The sequence below is a fragment of the Ixodes scapularis genome, unplaced genomic scaffold (assembly GCF_016920785.2).
Source record: "Ixodes scapularis isolate PalLabHiFi unplaced genomic scaffold, ASM1692078v2 PGA_scaffold7__128_contigs__length_106722199, whole genome shotgun sequence".
Classification (NCBI taxonomy): domain Eukaryota; kingdom Metazoa; phylum Arthropoda; class Arachnida; order Ixodida; family Ixodidae; genus Ixodes; species Ixodes scapularis.
In genome coordinates this window covers 24311545-24330076 of record NW_024609882.1, presented here as the reverse complement: position 1 = coordinate 24330076, position 18532 = coordinate 24311545, and the positions used below count along the sequence as shown (strand labels likewise).

The 18532-nt window shown below is 45.7% G+C and overlaps 1 protein-coding gene across 1 annotated transcript in view; it reads left to right on the top strand.

The window, feature by feature from the left end:
• Positions 1-336: 336 nt before the first annotated feature.
• Positions 337-18532, top strand: part of LOC8031834 (protein lap4) — a 105858-nt gene continuing 87662 nt past the window's right edge. The window contains exons 1-2 of the mRNA XM_029969528.4: positions 337-711; positions 837-954. Coding sequence (XP_029825388.2) covers positions 550-711; positions 837-954 — 280 coding nt within the window. The 5' untranslated portion in view covers positions 337-549. The remainder of the gene's footprint in view (positions 712-836; positions 955-18532) is intronic.

Below are 18532 nucleotides of genomic sequence, written 5' to 3'. Positions count from 1 at the left end.
AAGTAGACTGGTTGCTGTCTGCTTCAATTTGCGTCACGGAAGTCGCATAGACACTAGCGCCAGTTGAACCTCTAGCGTACATTATAATAACTCTATGCTCACCTGCGTATGCGCATACGTTTCGTGTTACAGATGAGAATTTTCCGGTAGGCTATGTCAACGGTGGGCTATGTGGCACTGGTGGCCCTAGTGGCAGACTCTCGCGTTAAACCCGACCGTCTAGTGGCGCCCTATTGGTCGTGATCGCCGTTTCGGTTTCGCATTTTTGTTGCTTAGTGGCTCAGCTGCGCGTGACGGCCCTGGAGAAACAAGCCGGCATCGCCGACCTCTGACGTCACAGTCGAGCCGTCGTCCGTCGTCCCGTGTTCGGTTTATGTTGTGGTGTCTGGTGCCCAAGAATGTGATGTGTTCCACGGTGCTATCCTAGCCCAGCGTTGTGGCCGTGTCGTCCAGCGAACCGCCGGTGATCGTGCGTGCCCGTTGACGTGTGTTGCGCGCTCGTGTGTGCGCGATTGTGCCATGTCGGGCTGTGCCGGATCCTGAGGAGCGATGTTTCGCTGTATCCCCCTGTTCCGCGGCTGCAATCGCCAAGTCGAGTACATTGACAAGCGGCACAGCAACCTTTTTAACGTGCCAGACGATGTGCTCAGATACACACGGACGTTAGAGGAATTGCTCCTAGATGCCAACCACATCCGAGACCTGCCCCGGGTAAGTTCAGAGATCGAGCGTGTCCACGCCTCGAACGCTCTTCGCCGACGGTGCCGTGCTCGCTAAGCCTAACCGCCCCACTAGGCTTACGTCTCATTTTTAAGGCGTTTTTTCCCCTTTTGCAGGGTCTTTTCCGCCTCACGAAGTTGCGCAGGTTGAGCGTGAACGACAATGAAATATCCCTGCTCCCACCCGAAATTTCCAGCTTGATGAACCTGGTGGATTTGGACGTGAGCAAAAATGGTAAGAACTCACGAACGGTCGGAGCGCTTGTGTATTCGTGAACACCCGTGAAACGCTGCCTCGTGAACATGCCACTAAAACTAATACAAATCCCGATCGAAAAAAAAAAAAAAAGTAATACTCTTGCGCAGCGTTTGTAAAGTCACAGGCGAAAAGAATCTCTTATCAACACCATGCACCTGATAGGAGGCGAACGAATTCCTTCAAGGGGTGTGGAATGCTTACGTCCTCCAACGCTTCCAGCAGAGGATGTAAGCAATCCATACACCGGAGGAAATCGACTGTTGCCGTGTGCATTAGGTGCTGCAAACAATACTACCATACAAACACCTTTTTTTTACAAAAAGAAGAAAAGAAAAATGCTCCGTGACAGCCGGTGTTTGTGGAATTCGTGGGCTTTTGACGTGGCGGTGTCATCCTTTGTTGCTCATGATTTCTCCTTTTTTTGTGATCGTGTGTTTGGGGAACTAAAAAAATAGAAAAGAAAGGAATGTAGCGAGAGTTCAAAACAAGCAGCTGCAGTTAAGCCCTGCGTGTGCCGCACCCAATTTCGTCTCGCGCTGGAGCATTACTCGAAACTTACGATGAATGAGTCGGTAATTTCTCCGATCTTGTTTTCGACTCGTTCACGCGGGATAACACAACACTTGCTGTGCCGTGCTCGTATGAAAAAGGGAAAAATAAATTAACTAAAACTGATGCCAAACTCACATTTGATCGGATAATGCTCAAAGATTGACTAGCGGATACACTGGCAAGAGATCATCGTTTCAATTCGGCGTGTCACTAGCATAATTTGTAAGAAGAACCGGGCAAAAGTCTAAAGTTCGGTGCTATCATTCTGCATTCTGAAATCAGTAAGGAATAATGCCTCTGGTGAATTATCAAGATCTTTCCGCAATGATGGCTGAAAAAGTGGCACCGAAGAGTGGCTTTGCTTGTCATTATTTTGAACAATATGTATTTTTATTTTTTGAAATAGAGTTGTGAAGGGCACGGTGGCAATAACATGAACCATTTAACCCAGGCAACAACATACACACGTAGTTGACACTGCAAGGAAAGTTTACCTTTGTGGAACCTGCTCCGGTGTTATTAGGTGTTCCCTGTTTTGTATGGCTCTGCCATTGAAAGGGACCTAGTTTAACCATTTGATGCGTTTGGCCTTTCACAATAATGGAGGTTTGAAGATAGTCCTTGAGCAGAAGCTACTAGCCTAGTTGTACCCTGTAGATCTCAGCATGTCCCTGCAAGAATTCCCGGCTATTCTTGCTTGGAGATTTTAGCAGCTACCCTATTCCACAATCTGTTGCACACTCATAACCGCAGAGAAATTGTGTTCGCCATCAAATAGGTAGGATATACTGTCCCACCTGAAGGGTATTTGCTATACGAAAAATATACATTGCGACACCCAAGTCATAAAAACGGGCTCCTCATATTGTTGAATGGAGTTTTACATATTGAAAAATGTAGGCTATTCTTGCAGTATGTTTCCTGTGCTATGACTGCCAGTACCCAACAACATCTACCACATCTACCTGAATGTAATTATATGTACAAGTTAGATTCATAACATGCACCAGTAGAAAACATGCTGTCTTTTGTTCTTGTATGGAGTTAAAAAAGGAGCTGTCAGCTAGGAGTTTCATGCTGTTTGCCAGGTGGACGTGGAGAGGTCGACTGAACCACAACATGAGAAAACATTCTGTACGCGACATTCCCATATATTACCAAAACTGTTTTCATGCCTTGTACACATGAATATGCAGTAATTTATTAGTATTAACTCATTAGCAACTTATGTACCATTTAGTTAAGTGTCAGAAAAGCTAGAGCTGTGAGATCTTTGGTTGCAATTTTCGTAATTGTGGGTTCAGTGACGGTTGGTAGGGCAGAGGCGTTATTCAATAGCCACCGATACAGCATTTACAGTGCTGCTACGGCATGAATGAAAAAATTGTCAAGGTATGAAAATTGTGACAGAACCCACCACACAAACTTGGGGAACCTTTGCATCTTCATATTAATTCAATCTGAATAAAAAATTTAATGTGCATGCCAAGAGTGTGGTAGGGCTAATTTCCACACTTTTGATATTGGGGGAAAGGTCCATTAAGTTTCTGAGAACTGACTTTCCGAGCCCCCGGGTAAATATTGCATCATTGTAATTTCCTTTGCAAAATTAGGGCTGCTATTCAGTAAATGTGTGAAAACATTTCAGTGCACGAGGGCGTAATGGTGATTGATGGTCAGGAAGAAATCTAATTGAAAAAGAAAGTCAATACTACTTTAGCCTTGTGGCTTTTTCTTTATCACTGCTTCTGTTACTTATAAAATTGTCTATGACTCTGTTGTTTTGGAATGCTAAACAGAATAATTTATCAGCTCATCCCACAAGTCCTGTAGTTTCTGGAAGCTTGGGCTGCTTGTGTAAAATGAATGATGGACCTATGAAAGCATTTGCTCCCCCAAGCTGCCAAATTGTGCAAAGTCTATAACTTGGCAAAAGTACCCTTGTGAAACAATCAAGGTGACTGTACGAAACATCGGACAGTTCTCCACAGGAGGAGGGCACTGTCACATGCATCAATTCAATGCTCTGCTGGTTCAGCAAGGCCGTAACTCTTGCCATTTGCCATGTTTCACTGAAATTGAGTATATTTGTGGCGAGATTTCTGGTGGAATTTTTTCACAACCCAGAGTGAGGATACTTCCACTTCCTCTGCTGGTGCAAGAATTTGCAATGCCAAGCTTCTATGCACGACAAAATTTAAAACAAAACCTCGTGGGTAGCACGTGCACTACCCATAGTGAGGAAAACAAGTGCTTCTAGAAATGTGCAGTACAGCCTAAGTTTTCGCCACCCATTCATTGGCTCGTTTATTCAGGGCAGTAATCATCACAGGGGGGAGCTTTACTTGCAGGATCAGTAGTCTAAGTAAGTTAATAGTTTAGGACTTTGTACGGTTTTGCAACTTATTTTTATGTCTTCATGACACAGCCTAAAAAAAAAAAAGTTGTGTCTATCCAGTTTTTTGTACACAGAAAGGCATTGTAGCAAGTACAGCCCTCAATAAGAAAACAAAACGCATAGTAATGTGATAGTAATGCAATTTAAGTAAAGATTGTAAAACAAGAAATGCAGCGACGAACTTACATTAGTGAAGGGAGATGAGTAATAAGTAATCTGATTCATTATCTTTGTGTAAGTAGAAATGCACGCGTTCTGTACTGTACTGGATTCCTTTTGCGGGCATATCTGCATGCTAGTGTGGCGGGACTGGGCTTGGAAAATATTGTGCGTAGTGGGAATTCCTAGACGCGTATCCACGGATTGGCACAAGCCCAGAGCCTTTAGTTGGGCGAATCTCCTTACACTTGTCATGTTTCGCACGTCCGCTTCGGAACGCCTCGGTATGACGGCGAAGGTGACTCGTAATGGGCGCTCTTTTATTCGTATTCCTTCACGTGTACTCGCGCGGAAGTGGCAGAAGCTCGTAGTACGGGAAGGTTCCGAAATAGAAGCGCGGAGTAGCAGCTGTCGTTTCGCCGGGGAGGAGCTTTGTGGAATTCAGATGTTCTTTCTTTCGAGTTGTCTGCTCTCGCGAACACTGTAAAAAGAAACCGGAAAGGAACGGGAGAACTTTTATAAAGGAACCTCCGTCTCTTCGGGAAAAAATTGACTGTCACTCGTGCGGTCGTCTCGAGTAAAAGCAATGTAAGTTGTCCGTTATTTTAGTTCCTTAGCCTCGGGGTTTAGATTATGTGTTTTTTGGCCAGTTCCCGCATACATCTTCCTCTGGGAATTTGTTCATCTTTTAGTTATTTTTAGCCGTTTGTTGTACCAGTAGCTTATTAGGGAGGTAGCTTTCACTGTGGTTGTTGAAAGTTCCTGATTTCCCCGGGTGCACTTCATTGCTACTCGATAATTTACCAAGTGTGAGAGTTATTGAGGTATAACACGGACAAAAAGAAACACACACACACACAAAAAAAAAAACGAGATCACCGTGGTTGTATTGATGAAGCAATCTGGTATTGGTCCATAATAATTATATTAACGACAGTAAAGGGCAGCTCCCACCGTCTTCGTCCATTTCGCTGTTTTTCGTGATGTCGATCAATCAACTAGCCCAGCAGTCCACTACTGAATAGTCGTTATGCGAGAACGCTAAGGTTCCGTAGAATTTGCGTATAAGCATCGTGCATCAAACGTCTCTGTTGGATCCCCGTGACTGCACATCAGGAGAGCGGATTGAATGGGGACATATCTCGCCATGAAAAGGCGGAGGGGGGGGGGGGGGGGGGGGGATTTGTGAGGGTTGCGGCCTTCTTTTTTTTTCTTCAAGGGAGCAAGTCGTACGCGTGACTTGTTTATATATGCATTGAACTCACCGCGGGAATTGATAAGACGGGAATCGCGATGGTGGTGGTGGCGCCGAGCCAACAGGGCCGCGTTTCTATCTCCGAGCAGCGCTGTCGGATGCTTTATGACGAAGCTTGGGTGTACGAAGGAGGGGGTGTTCCCGGGCGTTTCTTTTATCATATCGTCGATCGGCGGCGAGCTGCTATCACGCGATGGAATGTCCTCGTGGTGTGGGGAGGGATGGGTGCACGAACCATCAGTCTTGTTGCTCCTCTATCTCTCTCGTTGGGGGCACATCTAGGGCGAACTTTGAGCCGTTCTCGGCCTTGCTGCGTGATGGGGTTTGGTCACGGACGTGCACGCGTCGATTTTTATTTTCTTTCGAATTTGTGGTCCGGGTGTGCGAGCGTTTAGTCACTATTACACGTAAAAAGTTTGTTATAGAAAAAAAGTAGATCATTTTTTTTATTACAATAGGTATTGCATGCTTTGCACTTACGTCGCATCATCCATTGCGCACCACCACGGAAGAGAGGGGGGGGGGGGGGGGGGGGGGGACTGCTTCCGTATGAATTTTGAGTGACGGGTTAATCTATAATCTTCTAAAGCGACGTCGTGGCATGTCTGGGACCAAGGCTGCCAAACACAGAAAGTCAAAATTTCCCTAGTGAACGCCTGCAATTTCCTTATTTCTGCCAAAATTTCCTCGCCTGCCCAAATGATTATGTAATACTAAATATTCTTTATTATTTGACATCACTTCCATTTTTACGACGAGAGATATATTATGTAGGCTTTGCGCCTCGCGTACGTTTCGCAAAAATGAGTTCATCGGGTCAGAACCGCGGTCAGTGTGAATCTGGCGACGGGAAGTGTTACGTGGAGGTTCGAACTGACGAATGAAAACCTATCTTCACCTCAGATGCTATGCACGCCATCAGACCATGGTACTGTTCAATGACATCGGTAACGCTTTTTATAATAGTCAGTCCAAAACAAAAGGTGTAAGACAAGCGAGAGTAACCGTACTCAAACACGGGGAACACGACACTTCACGAAATATCATTAGTCATGGTAAATCTGTACCTACAGACATCGCAGCATTCCTTCATGTACTCAGACTCTCTTTTTCGACAAGGCTCAGCAGCGCCCTCAGAAGTTTCCACTTGGTTGATCTCTTCCTCCATAGCTTTCAAGGGGGTGATGAAAACGAAGGAAAATTGATTTTGCCAAGAGAAAATGTTCGAGTGCTCCTCAGTGTTTCCAGATGGTCGCGCAGCAAACCGCCAAATGGCTGGAGGGAATAGCCTAAATGTAGCCAAAGCCGCTAAACTTCGATGTCATCTTGAAATAAAATAGTAATTGACTCATAAAATTCCAGATACATGCAGTGCCTAAAATTTCCGCCCCAAAAAATGGATGACGTGACGTCAGTGCAAGGCATATTTACACGTTTGAGAGTATTGTTAGTATGCATCGCAATTAACATTGAACCACGCAGTTGAGTTATGGTGTTTGATTAACATGTATCCTGACCAACGTTAGACCAACTCAATTTGACTTGGCAAGGGGCGTGGCACGACTGTCGAAATGATCAGATTTGAGGCGAACGAAACTCCTGTTTTGATGAATTCTAGTCACTGTTGCGGCAACAAAGGGCCGAAATCAATCGTTTGAGGAGCTCTGTGTATCTCAGAAATCTCAGAGAACCGCTTATAAGTTCACGTTACTGCGAAGCTCAGGACGTAATCCAACAAGGTCATGCCGGTGAACCAAACTCCCTACGGAAGGTTTTTTCTGCAGTCTGCGAAGTTGCATCTTTGGTCTCGGCAAAGCCACACACTTTCGTTTACTCAAAACTGCTCGGCGGCTCGGCTCGCCTTCTCGTCGTGGTTCATCGTCCGCTCGTCAGTCTCGCCGGTCTTGCCTTGACGTTGCTCTCGTTAAACATAGAGCAACTGTATATGCTTCGCTTGCGGAGCCTGTTACTGTACTGTTGCAGATACTCTATAAAACCTACCAGACGGAGTGAGCGCAGTTTTCCTCGGGTTTTGTTTTGGTGAAACCTTCCGGCGGGGTGATCGCGGTCCGTCGTCTGCTCCTCGGGACCTCGGCCCCGCCAGCCTTGCCTTCGCTTCGCTTTAGTAAATCCTACAGGACGGTCGAGTGCAACGCTACGGCCACATTCTATACAACCAACCACCCAAATCGCATGCGGCAGGTTCACGTGCAGTTCACGCAAGTGCATATATCGTTGAAACTTTTTTATTTTAATCTTTTTATGGCTGAGCATCACAAAAGTCGCGTGATGCAACCAGTACGCTCCGCTAACTTCGGCCCCTAACATTTGTGTTTGACGAGTTTAGCGACTTTACTGTTATCTCTTTCTTCGACTTAAAAGTTCCTTCATTTTTTTTTCCACGCCACAGTCTCGAATATTTTTGTTGTGCTCACGCTAAACAAATTTCTTAATAAATATATATATATATATGTATAAAAAGAAAACTTTTGTACGGCTATACAAACGAAGAACTAAGAAAAAATATAGTAAAAGGTCTTTCCCTACTTTTCAGTCCGGAAACTGAAGCAGCCGATAGCGTGACCTTGAATAGCTTCTTTTCAACACAACGTAAACGTATTGTATTTCCGGGAAGCAAGCTCCAACCGATTTACCGACGATCTCACGTTTCACCGGTAACGCCGTGGGTTTTACGAAGCACCGTTTTCTTTCTTTTTTTTTATAACGCATCCATAGTCGTGCCCTTTTATCGGTTGATCTCTGCCGCTTAGTAAAATTGTTTTTCCGCGGACCTGAGCTTGTTATCTTTACAGTCAGGCACGCGGTGCGACAGTGTACGTGATGTATGACCGTGCCGTTTAAGCATATCACTCGTTGTGCCGTAGAATGGCCGTAGTACGTACAATAAAAACTCAAAAGCAAAAAAAAAAAAAAAAAAAAAAACGACTTTGTACGTGTTTTACTTGGCGGGCATACTATGGGTGAGGTTCCCTAACTAATAATGCATAGCACAGAAAAGCTATGGGTGAGCTTCCCTAACTAATGCATAGCACAGAAAAGGTAAAAAAAAAAAAAGAAAAAAAAGGAAAAAAAAAAAAAGAGGAAACGACAGGTATAAAAGTGGCAAAGAAACGGTCACTGATGTTCGGTCCGGGCGTTTCCAGCGTACAAATAATTCCGGCACACACTGCTCGTAATCCTGACTCATTCTTGTTTCAGTTTAAAGGAAGGAAAGTTGGGCTAGGTTGGTACGTTAGGATAGTGAAAAGCAGCGCGAAAAGACAATGCACCAAGTCCTGTAAGTTCTTGTTCTTCTTCCGTTGTCTATTTGCGCTCTGTGTTCCTTTATTGCTTATTACAGCGTCGGCGCAGTAATCTTCAAGGTGTTTGAAATTAGTCCTCCCTCCCCCTTTCCTTCCCAGGAATGTCCCCGATGACCTGGGTTGGTTTGGCACGTAAGATCACCCCCCCTCCCTTTCCCTCCGATTTTCCGTAAAAAAAAGTGCCACTGTATTCTTACGAAAAGAAAATACACCCTCTTACGAAGGCCGTATTGGGGCAGGCCATTCTTAATCAAGTTGGTGTTCGGTAAGCAGCTTTTGGGAATTGATTCTCTCTAACCGAATCGGGCACATTTGCACGGGTTCTGTTCTCCTAATTCCCATATTCGTCATCACCCCAAGAAGAACCGTAGTAGGAGGTCCGGCTCCTCGCGGAGATAAGCTGATATCGCCCTTTTGATGGAGAAATAAGTTATATGTAGGTGCATTCTGTATTAGATGTCTTTATCCTGTCTAAGAAGTACACGTTTGAGAGGCCAAAAGCACAGTTTTGATGCTTGTCTGGTAACATTTGTACCTGAACTGTTACCACAACACGTGGCTCTTCTTTACTTTTTTTTTTCACATTTTTGTGGTATATTTTTCGGGGATGTTATGTGATCCTTATGCTTTTCTAATCTGTTCTCATTTTTTTTTTTGTAGATGTGTTTTTAACATTTTAACGCCTATGTTTATTTTTCATTTTGTCTATGTAGCTTTGAATATTCCCGTGCGGCCGCTGCCGGGCCCAGTCCCACAAGCCGTTCTTGGCTTTCGACGCTAATATGAAATATCTGCAATTTAAAAATTATTATTAATATTAAGCACCAATGTGCGAACGAGCCTTTAGGGTCTGCGCGGAGTATCGCTTGCCCGCTGTGGGGCACCCCGGCAGAGAAAGAGAGCTTTCTTTTCTCCCCTCTAGCCAATGTCTTTGAGCGTTTCCGATCAATGTGACGCGCGTGTAGCCCGCCGGGCCGGTCCCCCCCTCCCTCGAGCGGTGCCTCCGGCGAAAGTGCGTGATGGGGAGCCTAGATTTGAGAGAGGCATTAGCGATGTCTCCGCAGCCCGCTAAGCACCCGAATAACGCTCCGTAATCCGCCACAAGACCTCGAAGTATGCAGACAAGGCTGGCAATGCGCATGTGCCGCTGCGGCGTTTTATTTATTTTTTTTTTTTTCAGCGGACACCGTAGCGGAGAAGAAAAGCTATGTACTACAACTCCGCCATTACGTAGCGAACGCGGAGAGCGTTCGCAACGTAATGGCGGACGCCTTCTCGCGTTCTGTGACGTCATTCGTTGTCACTTCGGGACTACTTTTGATGCGTGGACAGCGTAGGACGCTAAACAGACCTGTCGGATACGCGCTCCAGGCACCATAATGTTGCGAAACGTGCCCCTTGTAAACCAGGTGACGCCGATCCAGTAATTGGAAACGCGTTTACGAAAAAGCCCTGGACTATGTTTATGTATCGATGCCCACCGACAGCAACGTACCTTCCCGATGGTGCGCCACGACACATACGAAGCATGAACGTACACACACACAAAGCAGACACACAAATTCACATTTTCTGTTATAGGTCTGACGTTCCTAAGTTTTATAGAGAAAAAAAATAGTTTAAAGGCACGAAGGCCTCTATCGAAAGTGACGAAACACCATTATACAAAACTTCCATTCGGGTGACAAAAGAAAGCCGCGGGCGCCCACCAACATGAAACAGTTCTATTTACTTCAAAGAGCAGAGAAGAGAAACAAAAGGTTACGGTGGATGATAACCGTGAGCACGACACTTTGCCGTTTAAAAGCTGGTGCAAAAATAACGAATCATGAAGATGTCTTGCTTGGGAAAAGTGTGTCCATAGTTTTTTTTACTCGGCAGCCAGTTGTTGTCATAATAATATTTCTTTGGGATGTATCGGTCATCAATTAAACGAATAAAGTGTCTCTGGCAATACGCTTAGACCTTGAAAAATAAAGTTAATTTAAGGCAGCCGAAGCAATTTCCCATTTTGAGCGGACAAAGCAATTTTAGACAGGACGAGCGCAGGTGAATGTATTTTAATCGCGCGTAATTCTTGACATTGTGCCGAGCATCCTCAATGATGAAGCCATCACAGAATTAACCTGCGAGGCCATTTGAAGCGCGGAGTCACATAACACTCTAAGGTCGCGTATGACAGGTGCTCTTTCTATTTCGAACATGTGGAACATGTAAGGATCTGTACATATTAAATGTTTTCAACTACATACCGGTCAGTTTTTTCTTGTTCTTTTTTTAATTTAAGTTTATTATTTGTGCGCTACGTACTGACTGCATCGATACCAATCTGCATTTCTACGCTGTCACAGTGGGCTTCTGAAATCTCGTAAAATATTTTACAAACAAAGAGATAATTAGCAACTATGTGTTCTGCAGAAGGGGACCAACGTTGGATTGCTGCGGCAATTTCTTTTTAGGTACCCCAACTAACGAAATTTTCGAAATCACCGGCTTTGACCCTTTCTGTTTTGCCATTTAGTAAGTTCAGGATAGTCATTGCGGAATAGGCAAGTGAAAATGATGCCAAAAATAAACATTCAAATAGACTCGCGCTTTTCAATGCCATGACTTCAGTAGAAGGCAGGCTTCCAGGTCGTGGTGGCACTCTATGCCGAGCATTTGGTTCGTGCTGCTGCGCGGGTAGCATTCATTTGACACAATGGAGCTGCTCGCGCCTTGTCCTGTTTCCCTTCGTCTGTGTCCCTGTATTTTTCGGCGCTTTTTGCTTGCAATGAACCAACTGGCCCAAATCTCCACTTTACTGCTTGTAATCAGTTGGGAACACATCGTACAGTCCAAAGAGTTAACCCCTGCCTTCCGCTGACGTCAGTTTTTCATTGTTGCCAGTAGAGACTTTCACTTTGAAAAAAATACGGTGAGATCCTAAATCGTTAATTCAATAATTTTGCGATGTATACTTTTTTTTTTTTTTTTTGCTGGGTTACTATTTGGGCAATGTTTGCTGGTATGTTTAGAATTTCAGGCAAATCGGGGAATATGAAGAAAACTCCGGAGTACCTAAAACCCCGTCGCCCCCAAAACAACCTTTTTTTTTTTTATGAAAAAGTTTTTTGAATTTTTGTTTTTTCTAGTTTTTTTTTTCTTTTGGAATTTGGTTAAATGGCGAATATTAGATCAACAAACTAGATCTGGGCAAGGCATCGCACGTGACGTTAAATCTTTCTGCAGACCCCCTCCCTCCCCCAACCCCAAGCCCGAATTAAAATATTCTGGCGGGCTAGTTGGTTATACATACTAAATTACAAATAGCGCTAGGACGAGCACAGAGGAAGAAGTGGACAGGACAGGCGCTAACTCACAACTGACGGTTTTATATACAACGGTAAAGAAGAAAGTGAAGGAAGTGTCTGGAGTTGAAAAAAAGAAGAAGAAATAGGTCTTTTTCTAACCCGGCGCTCTAAGAAGATTGTTAAAGACTAAAACACAGTAGACCAAAACAAAATTAGTAAAAATTAAACAAAGGTAATGATTTTGAACTCTATACGATACTATTCTGAAGGCTTAGAAATTACCCCTGGACCGTGGGTGACAAAATGAGAATAAAAAAAAAAAAAAAAACTGATAAAAAATTAATAGAAAATTAATAAGTGATCGTCCTAAGGCCGCCGATCAGTGCCTCGTACAGCTTATTTTCCTTTTTTTTTTCCTTTTTTCAACTCCAGACACTTCCTTCACCTTCTTCTTTAACGTTGTATATAAAACCGTCAGTTGTGAGTTAGCGCCTGTCCTGTCCACTTGTTCGTCTGTCCTCGTCCTAGCGCTATTTGTAATTTAGTACCCAAGCCCGACCCGTAAATCCTTCCCTGATTTACACCAGCTCGTTCCTTGCACCCTCAACTTTCTGTATACACAGTTGGGAACACTCCGAAATGTGGGCACACTACTAGTGCGTGCAAATGGTCGGGTCTGTCTGTGCTGGAAGGACGCGAGGTCCCAGGCCGCGCGTTGGATACCCTCCCTCTGGCGGGGGGGTCGATGGGAGCGTGTGGGCAGGTGGCGAGTCGAACCCGACCAGGTGGTCCCCCTTGCCGTCAGCTGACCGCCGTGTGTAGGAAGCGAGCGGGGTGTTCCAGGTGCGCTTGGTCACGGCTGCCGCCGGTCTCTCTTCTCTTCCTGGCTCGCCGGCTCGTGCTCGCGAGGTCTCGCCGCCTCGACGACGTGCGTTGTGCGGGAGAGAAAGTGCCTCGTTTCTCGACCGACCGAGAGCGCGGGCGACACAACTTCTTGCTACGAAACGCAGCGCTCGGGGGCAGTGAACGGGAGGAGGCGCTGCCCGTAGTGAGAGGTAAAATAGCGCGAACACGAGGATAGGAAGAGGAACGGGACAGGACAGAGTTATAAGTGTGATTCCGTGTTGTCAGAGTTTCTTTTTCACTGACACTTCGGGGTTTATCGGAGGTTATTTTTGTTAGATTCCCAATTCTCTAAAATTCGACTAATGCCGATTTTTTTTTTTTTTAGAAATTTAAAGTAAAGATGAATGATTTTCGGACGAAATTTGAAATAGCCAAACTCCGGAACGTAGTTGTTGGCAAGCATAAAAAAGCTTCAGCTACCCTTCACTAAAATACTTCCCTTATTAAGAGGCACTAATAGTAAGTATGGTCCGAGCTGGAAACTGGAACAGTGACTTTTGCCGTGGCCCAGAAGTACATTGACCCTGTTAAAAATCAAAGGCGCAAACACAAAGGGGAAGAAGAGGGGACAGGACAGGGCGCTCACTTCAACTGGGTGTTTAATGCATTCCCCGAGGAAGATATAAAAGAAGAAACTGGGCATGTAAAGGTAGAAAGAGGAGGAAAAGAAATTAAAATTAAATGTGACTTCATCCCTTTACACTAGCAAAGAGAGAAAGAGAGTGTGATGAAAAACCCAGGTCAAAGATAAAGTTAGCAAACTTTTCATTTTCTTCTTTTATGTATTCCCCGGTGAATGCATTAAACACCCAGTTAGAGTAAGCGCTCTGTCCTGTCCTATCCTCTTTTCCTTGGTGTTTGCGCTTTTGATTTTTAACAATGTATAGCCGACTAGCCCAACAGTTAATTTTGGTACTTTGACCCACTATACTGCAGGAACTTTTGACAGCTAAACAGGAAACTTTAATTCGTCACATGCTCGACATAAAAAATTAAAAAAAAAAGAAGTGGCAATTTTTTTTAGGATAGCTGACCCCTTGCCGGACAAACTTTTGCGTAAAATACCGCTTTTTTTGCTTTTTATTTAATATTGTGAATTTTATAAAAGCCTGCCGCCACAGGGCTGCCGGCCTTCTGCTGTGGGTGGAAGATTGCGCCACAATACTACTATGCTGTGGCTAGAGAGAATATAACTCTACCAAAAAGATGGACCGTGACCGCTTTCGCGAAGCTATACAGTGACACTGAAGCGGAGCGGACAAAAGCGATCCAGCGAATAGTCGTAGAGATCAATGGGTAGTGCACTATAGGAGATCGAACTATAGGGGGCGCAGTTTCATTATCATCATCATCACCGCAAACAATCGCTGTGTGGCGAACAACTCTGACGCTAGCACTCGCTCGTCAGCGAACGCCGCATCGATGTGGGGCGCACCCTGTGCGTACCGCAGTGTTCGAATCGTGCTTTTCAATGGGGTAAGATATGCAGCGCGTAGGACTGCGGTTCACGTACGCGACGATGGGGACAGTGTCCACCGTCGGCTCTGGTGCAACGCTGCACTCGATGACATGATGGCAGTTGCACACGTCCTCTCTTTCAACGAGACACAGTGTGCTTTTGCCGATGTCGTCCACGATTGTCCCAAGAGAGAGGGTAACTGAAAAGTGAAGTGCATGTTTTGTGAATCATTCGGGAAAACACGAACGCCGCGCCGGCCGCGCACGATCCAGCGGCCTACACGACGCGGCTGGTCCGGCACTAACACGCGTGACACACATGCGCTTGTTTTGCCTTCCAAGAGAACTTCGATGACGTTGAACCAAGAGAGGACTAGATCACTTCTCTAGATAGATGCATTTAGGATGAAATAGTTGCGTTACGTTTTTTTTTTTTTTTTTTTTTTTTTTCACGAGCCTTGCGTCGTCGTTCCATGGCAGCGAATGCACCAATGACTGCGGTCGGAGAGTTTGTTTGCCACACAGCGTCAGTTCCTGAGGTGACCGCTAGGGAGCGTCGCTCCTCGATCTCCTCCCTTGTACGTGTTTCTCGGTCCAGGTACATAAGCTATACATAGCAGACAGCTCACACTCATTGAGAAGGTGACGCGAGAGGTTGGGATAGAACTCGACAGTTTCGAGAACGGGACGTTACCTGTATTAAACAATCATTGGGAAAAAAAAAATGAAAAACAATTTTTATGAGCCGACGTTCACCTAAGCCTAATTTTGTCAAAGCAAGAACTGACACTGTGGACGCTTGTGGGATTTATATAAGTGAAAAACACTTGTCAGCAAGAGGAGATTGTTTTCTTTCTTGCTGACAACTTTGCTGTCTTCAGTTCTCGACAAAGGACACACTCGTCGACACGGGATCCTCAAATAAAACTTTTATAAACATCCTCGAGCCGAAGGGAACTGCCTTTGATCGTTCCCTGCGATGCTCTTATTTGGTGCGTACCTGTTCACATTATATCTTATTGTTGTGGACAACACAAAATCCCCCCCCCCCTCTCAAAAAAAAAAAAAAAAATCGAAGGAAATTGTTACTGATGTTAACTGAACCTGACGTTTCGATAGATGGCAGTACAGTATTCAAAATGGCGCTACCCACGAGAAGACGTTCTATACGGAGTGCAAGTTCGTCTGCTTCTTTGCAGGGGTTGTGGCGACGTCAGAACGCCGAGATTGGCTCCGATCGGAAGGATAGTGGGTAGACCTCAAAGCAAGCTGCCTTGAGGTCTACCTCCTATCCTTCCCATCGGAACCAATCGGAGCTCGCCGTTCTCAAGTCACCACAACCCCTGCAAAGAAGCAGACGAACTTGCACTCCGTATACGATGCAGTCGTGAAATGATCTTAAGCCTAGTTCAGACAGTTGCGTTTGACTGCGTTGCGGCAGCGAGAAACCAGGACATCTCTGCTACTTATATTGCGTGCTAAGATGATTCTTTGAATTGGATTGCACGCTTCACACGAAGCACAGATGTGCCGGTGACTCGCTTTCGGTTCTCGACGCAACGCAGTCAAGCGCACTCAAACGCAAGTGTCTGAACCGGCCTTTACCCTCTGCTCGTACCGACGTTGCGTCATGTGGGCGTGTGCGCGCTCGAGCGTTTCGTGGCGCGAGCCTGACTCTCGGGTGCGATGTCGTCACTTGATGGTGTGGGCATTTTCGCGGCGCTTGTATGATACCGAAGGCAAAATTTTACGACCTTTTTTTTTTTTTCCTCTCATTTCCTGTAAGGGCGCATTTGGGAAGTGCGACTAGATCCTGAAAATGCAGTTCTTTTTATTAGGAAAAAGAAGAAAAAGAGGCGAATGATAGACCAAACGCCAGCCGGAATGCCTGTTGAAACTGCCCTCACAGCTGCTATTTTTTTTTGTTTCTTTTTATAAGGAAAAGCTGCAACTTATTAAAAAAAGAAAAAAACCGGCTATAACGCCGATATTTAAAAGCAAATTACTTTTAATAACTGCTATACTCGTTTTCAATCAAAAGTAGAAAAGAAAATGGCTTTTTGCGGCACATCAGTGAGTTCTCTCTTTATGTTGCGAATTCAGATATTGAATGTCCGCTAGAGATCAGTTGTTTGTTACTTTATCAAAGCGTACACGTTTCGACCGCAAGAAGCGTCGTTTTTTGCTCCCTATAACTGCGCAAAGAACTACTTCGCGACGGCCAAAAAGCTATTTATAAATCTTAAATTTATTTTTCTTGTTCCTGTTTGTATTTTGTGCGTCTGGATGCTGCTTATACCAGACATACCGGTTAGCCAGCCACCCTGCTAGTCAGCCATACTGGCTGGCCAGACGTCCTGATTAGCTAGCCACCCTGGGGCTCTAATTTGGACACTTGACGAGGAAGTCGGCGAGGAATCCGATGATCGAATTGCTCGCCGACCGTTTCGTCCAGATTAGGCCCTCTAGTTGGGCAGACATCCTGGTTAGGCAGGCATCCTTGTTGGCCAGGCATTCTGGTTAGCCAAACATCCTTGTTAGTCGGACGTCCTGTTTAGCTAGTCATATTGGGTAGCTAGCAATCCTGGTTGGCCAGACAGGCTGGTTAGCCTGTCATTCTGTCTATGTAACCATGCTCATTACTAGCATTTATGGTTAGCCAGCCATCCTGGTTGATCAGCCATCCAGGTTGGCCAGACATCCATCATGGTTGGGCAGACATCCTGGTTAGCTAGGCAGGCTAATTAGTCAGACGTCCTAGTTGGCCAGGCGTTAATCCTCGTTGGCCAGACATCCTGATTTGTCAGACATCCCGTTTAGCTAGTCATGTTGGGTAACTAGCAATCCTGGTTAGCCTGCCATTCTGTTTGGGTAGCCATGCTCTTTAGCTAGCCTTTATGATTAGCCAGCAGTCCTGGTTGATGAGCGATCCTGGTTAGCTAGTCATCCTGGTTGGCCTGACATTCTGATTAGCTAGCTATCAAGGTTGGGCAGACATCCTGGTTAGCTAGGCAGGCTAATTAGTCACACATCCTTGTTGGCCAGGTATTAATTCTCGTTAGCCTGACATCCTGGTTAGTCAGAGATCCTGTTTAGCTAGTCATACTGGATAGCTAACTGTCCTGCCATTCTGTTTATAATCCGTGTCACTAGTTGCTCGCACTACAGGCGAGGGAAACGCCAGGCGAGGGGAGAAAGGAAAAGCACTAGAAAGAATAGGGACGAGGAGAGAAACATCCTCACTTCTCTAACCTTCCTAGTGCTCTCCCTTTCTCCCCTCACCCTCCATTCCTTCCTCTCCCATCCCGCCTTCCTAGTCTTCGCCCTTTCTCTTTTCGCCAGGCTCTTCACCTGTACTACTAGTGACATGGAGTATAGGTAGCCATGCTCATTAGCTAGCCTTTATGGTTAGCCAGCCGTCCTGGTTGATCAGCCATCATTGTCATCCTGGTTAGCTAGGCAGCTGGTTAGTTAGCTATCCTTTTTAGATAGCCATGCTCAGTCATTAGCTAGCCATCCTGCGTAAGTATAGGCAGGCTCATTAGCTAGCTATCTTGGTTGACCAGTCATCCTGGTTGGCCAGGCATGCTGGTTAGATAGCTATACTCAGTCATTAGCTAGCCATGCTGGTTAGCTACCCATCATGTTTAAGTAGCCGCGCTGATAGCTAACCACGCCGTTTAGCCAGACATCCTAATAGGAGCTGAAGTCAAACCGCAAGAAGTTTTGTTTCTCCTCCCCCTTCCATCTCTCTCTCCGTGATGATGGGAAATAGACGATATTTTCCTCATTATTATTCAGGGTAGCCAGCCATTCTTGAATTCGAGACCGAAATAACCCCTGAATCCACTCTCTCTGACGTCAGGCGGTAGCGAGCCAGGCTGGTGCTGAGCTGGTTTCGGTCGGGCCCCCACACGCGTGGCCGCAGACGTTATCTCTCTGGGCTTGTCTGGTTCAGCCCACGCAATTCCGGAAGCGGTGTCGGCTGGACTGCTTCTTTGTCCTGCTGCTTGTTACGGCCGACCGCTGGGGCGGACTGGTCCTTGGGGAGGGGAAGCTCGCGTTTGTTTTTGTCTTTTTAACTGGCCACGGCGGGAGCAGCGGGTAGCGGTGACCCGCACCGCTATGCGCTCTGCTCTCCATTTTGGTCTTTGGATGGTCCTTTCCTCTCTTCCGTTCCGGTCCCGTCGGGTGGCCGGACGGTCGACGA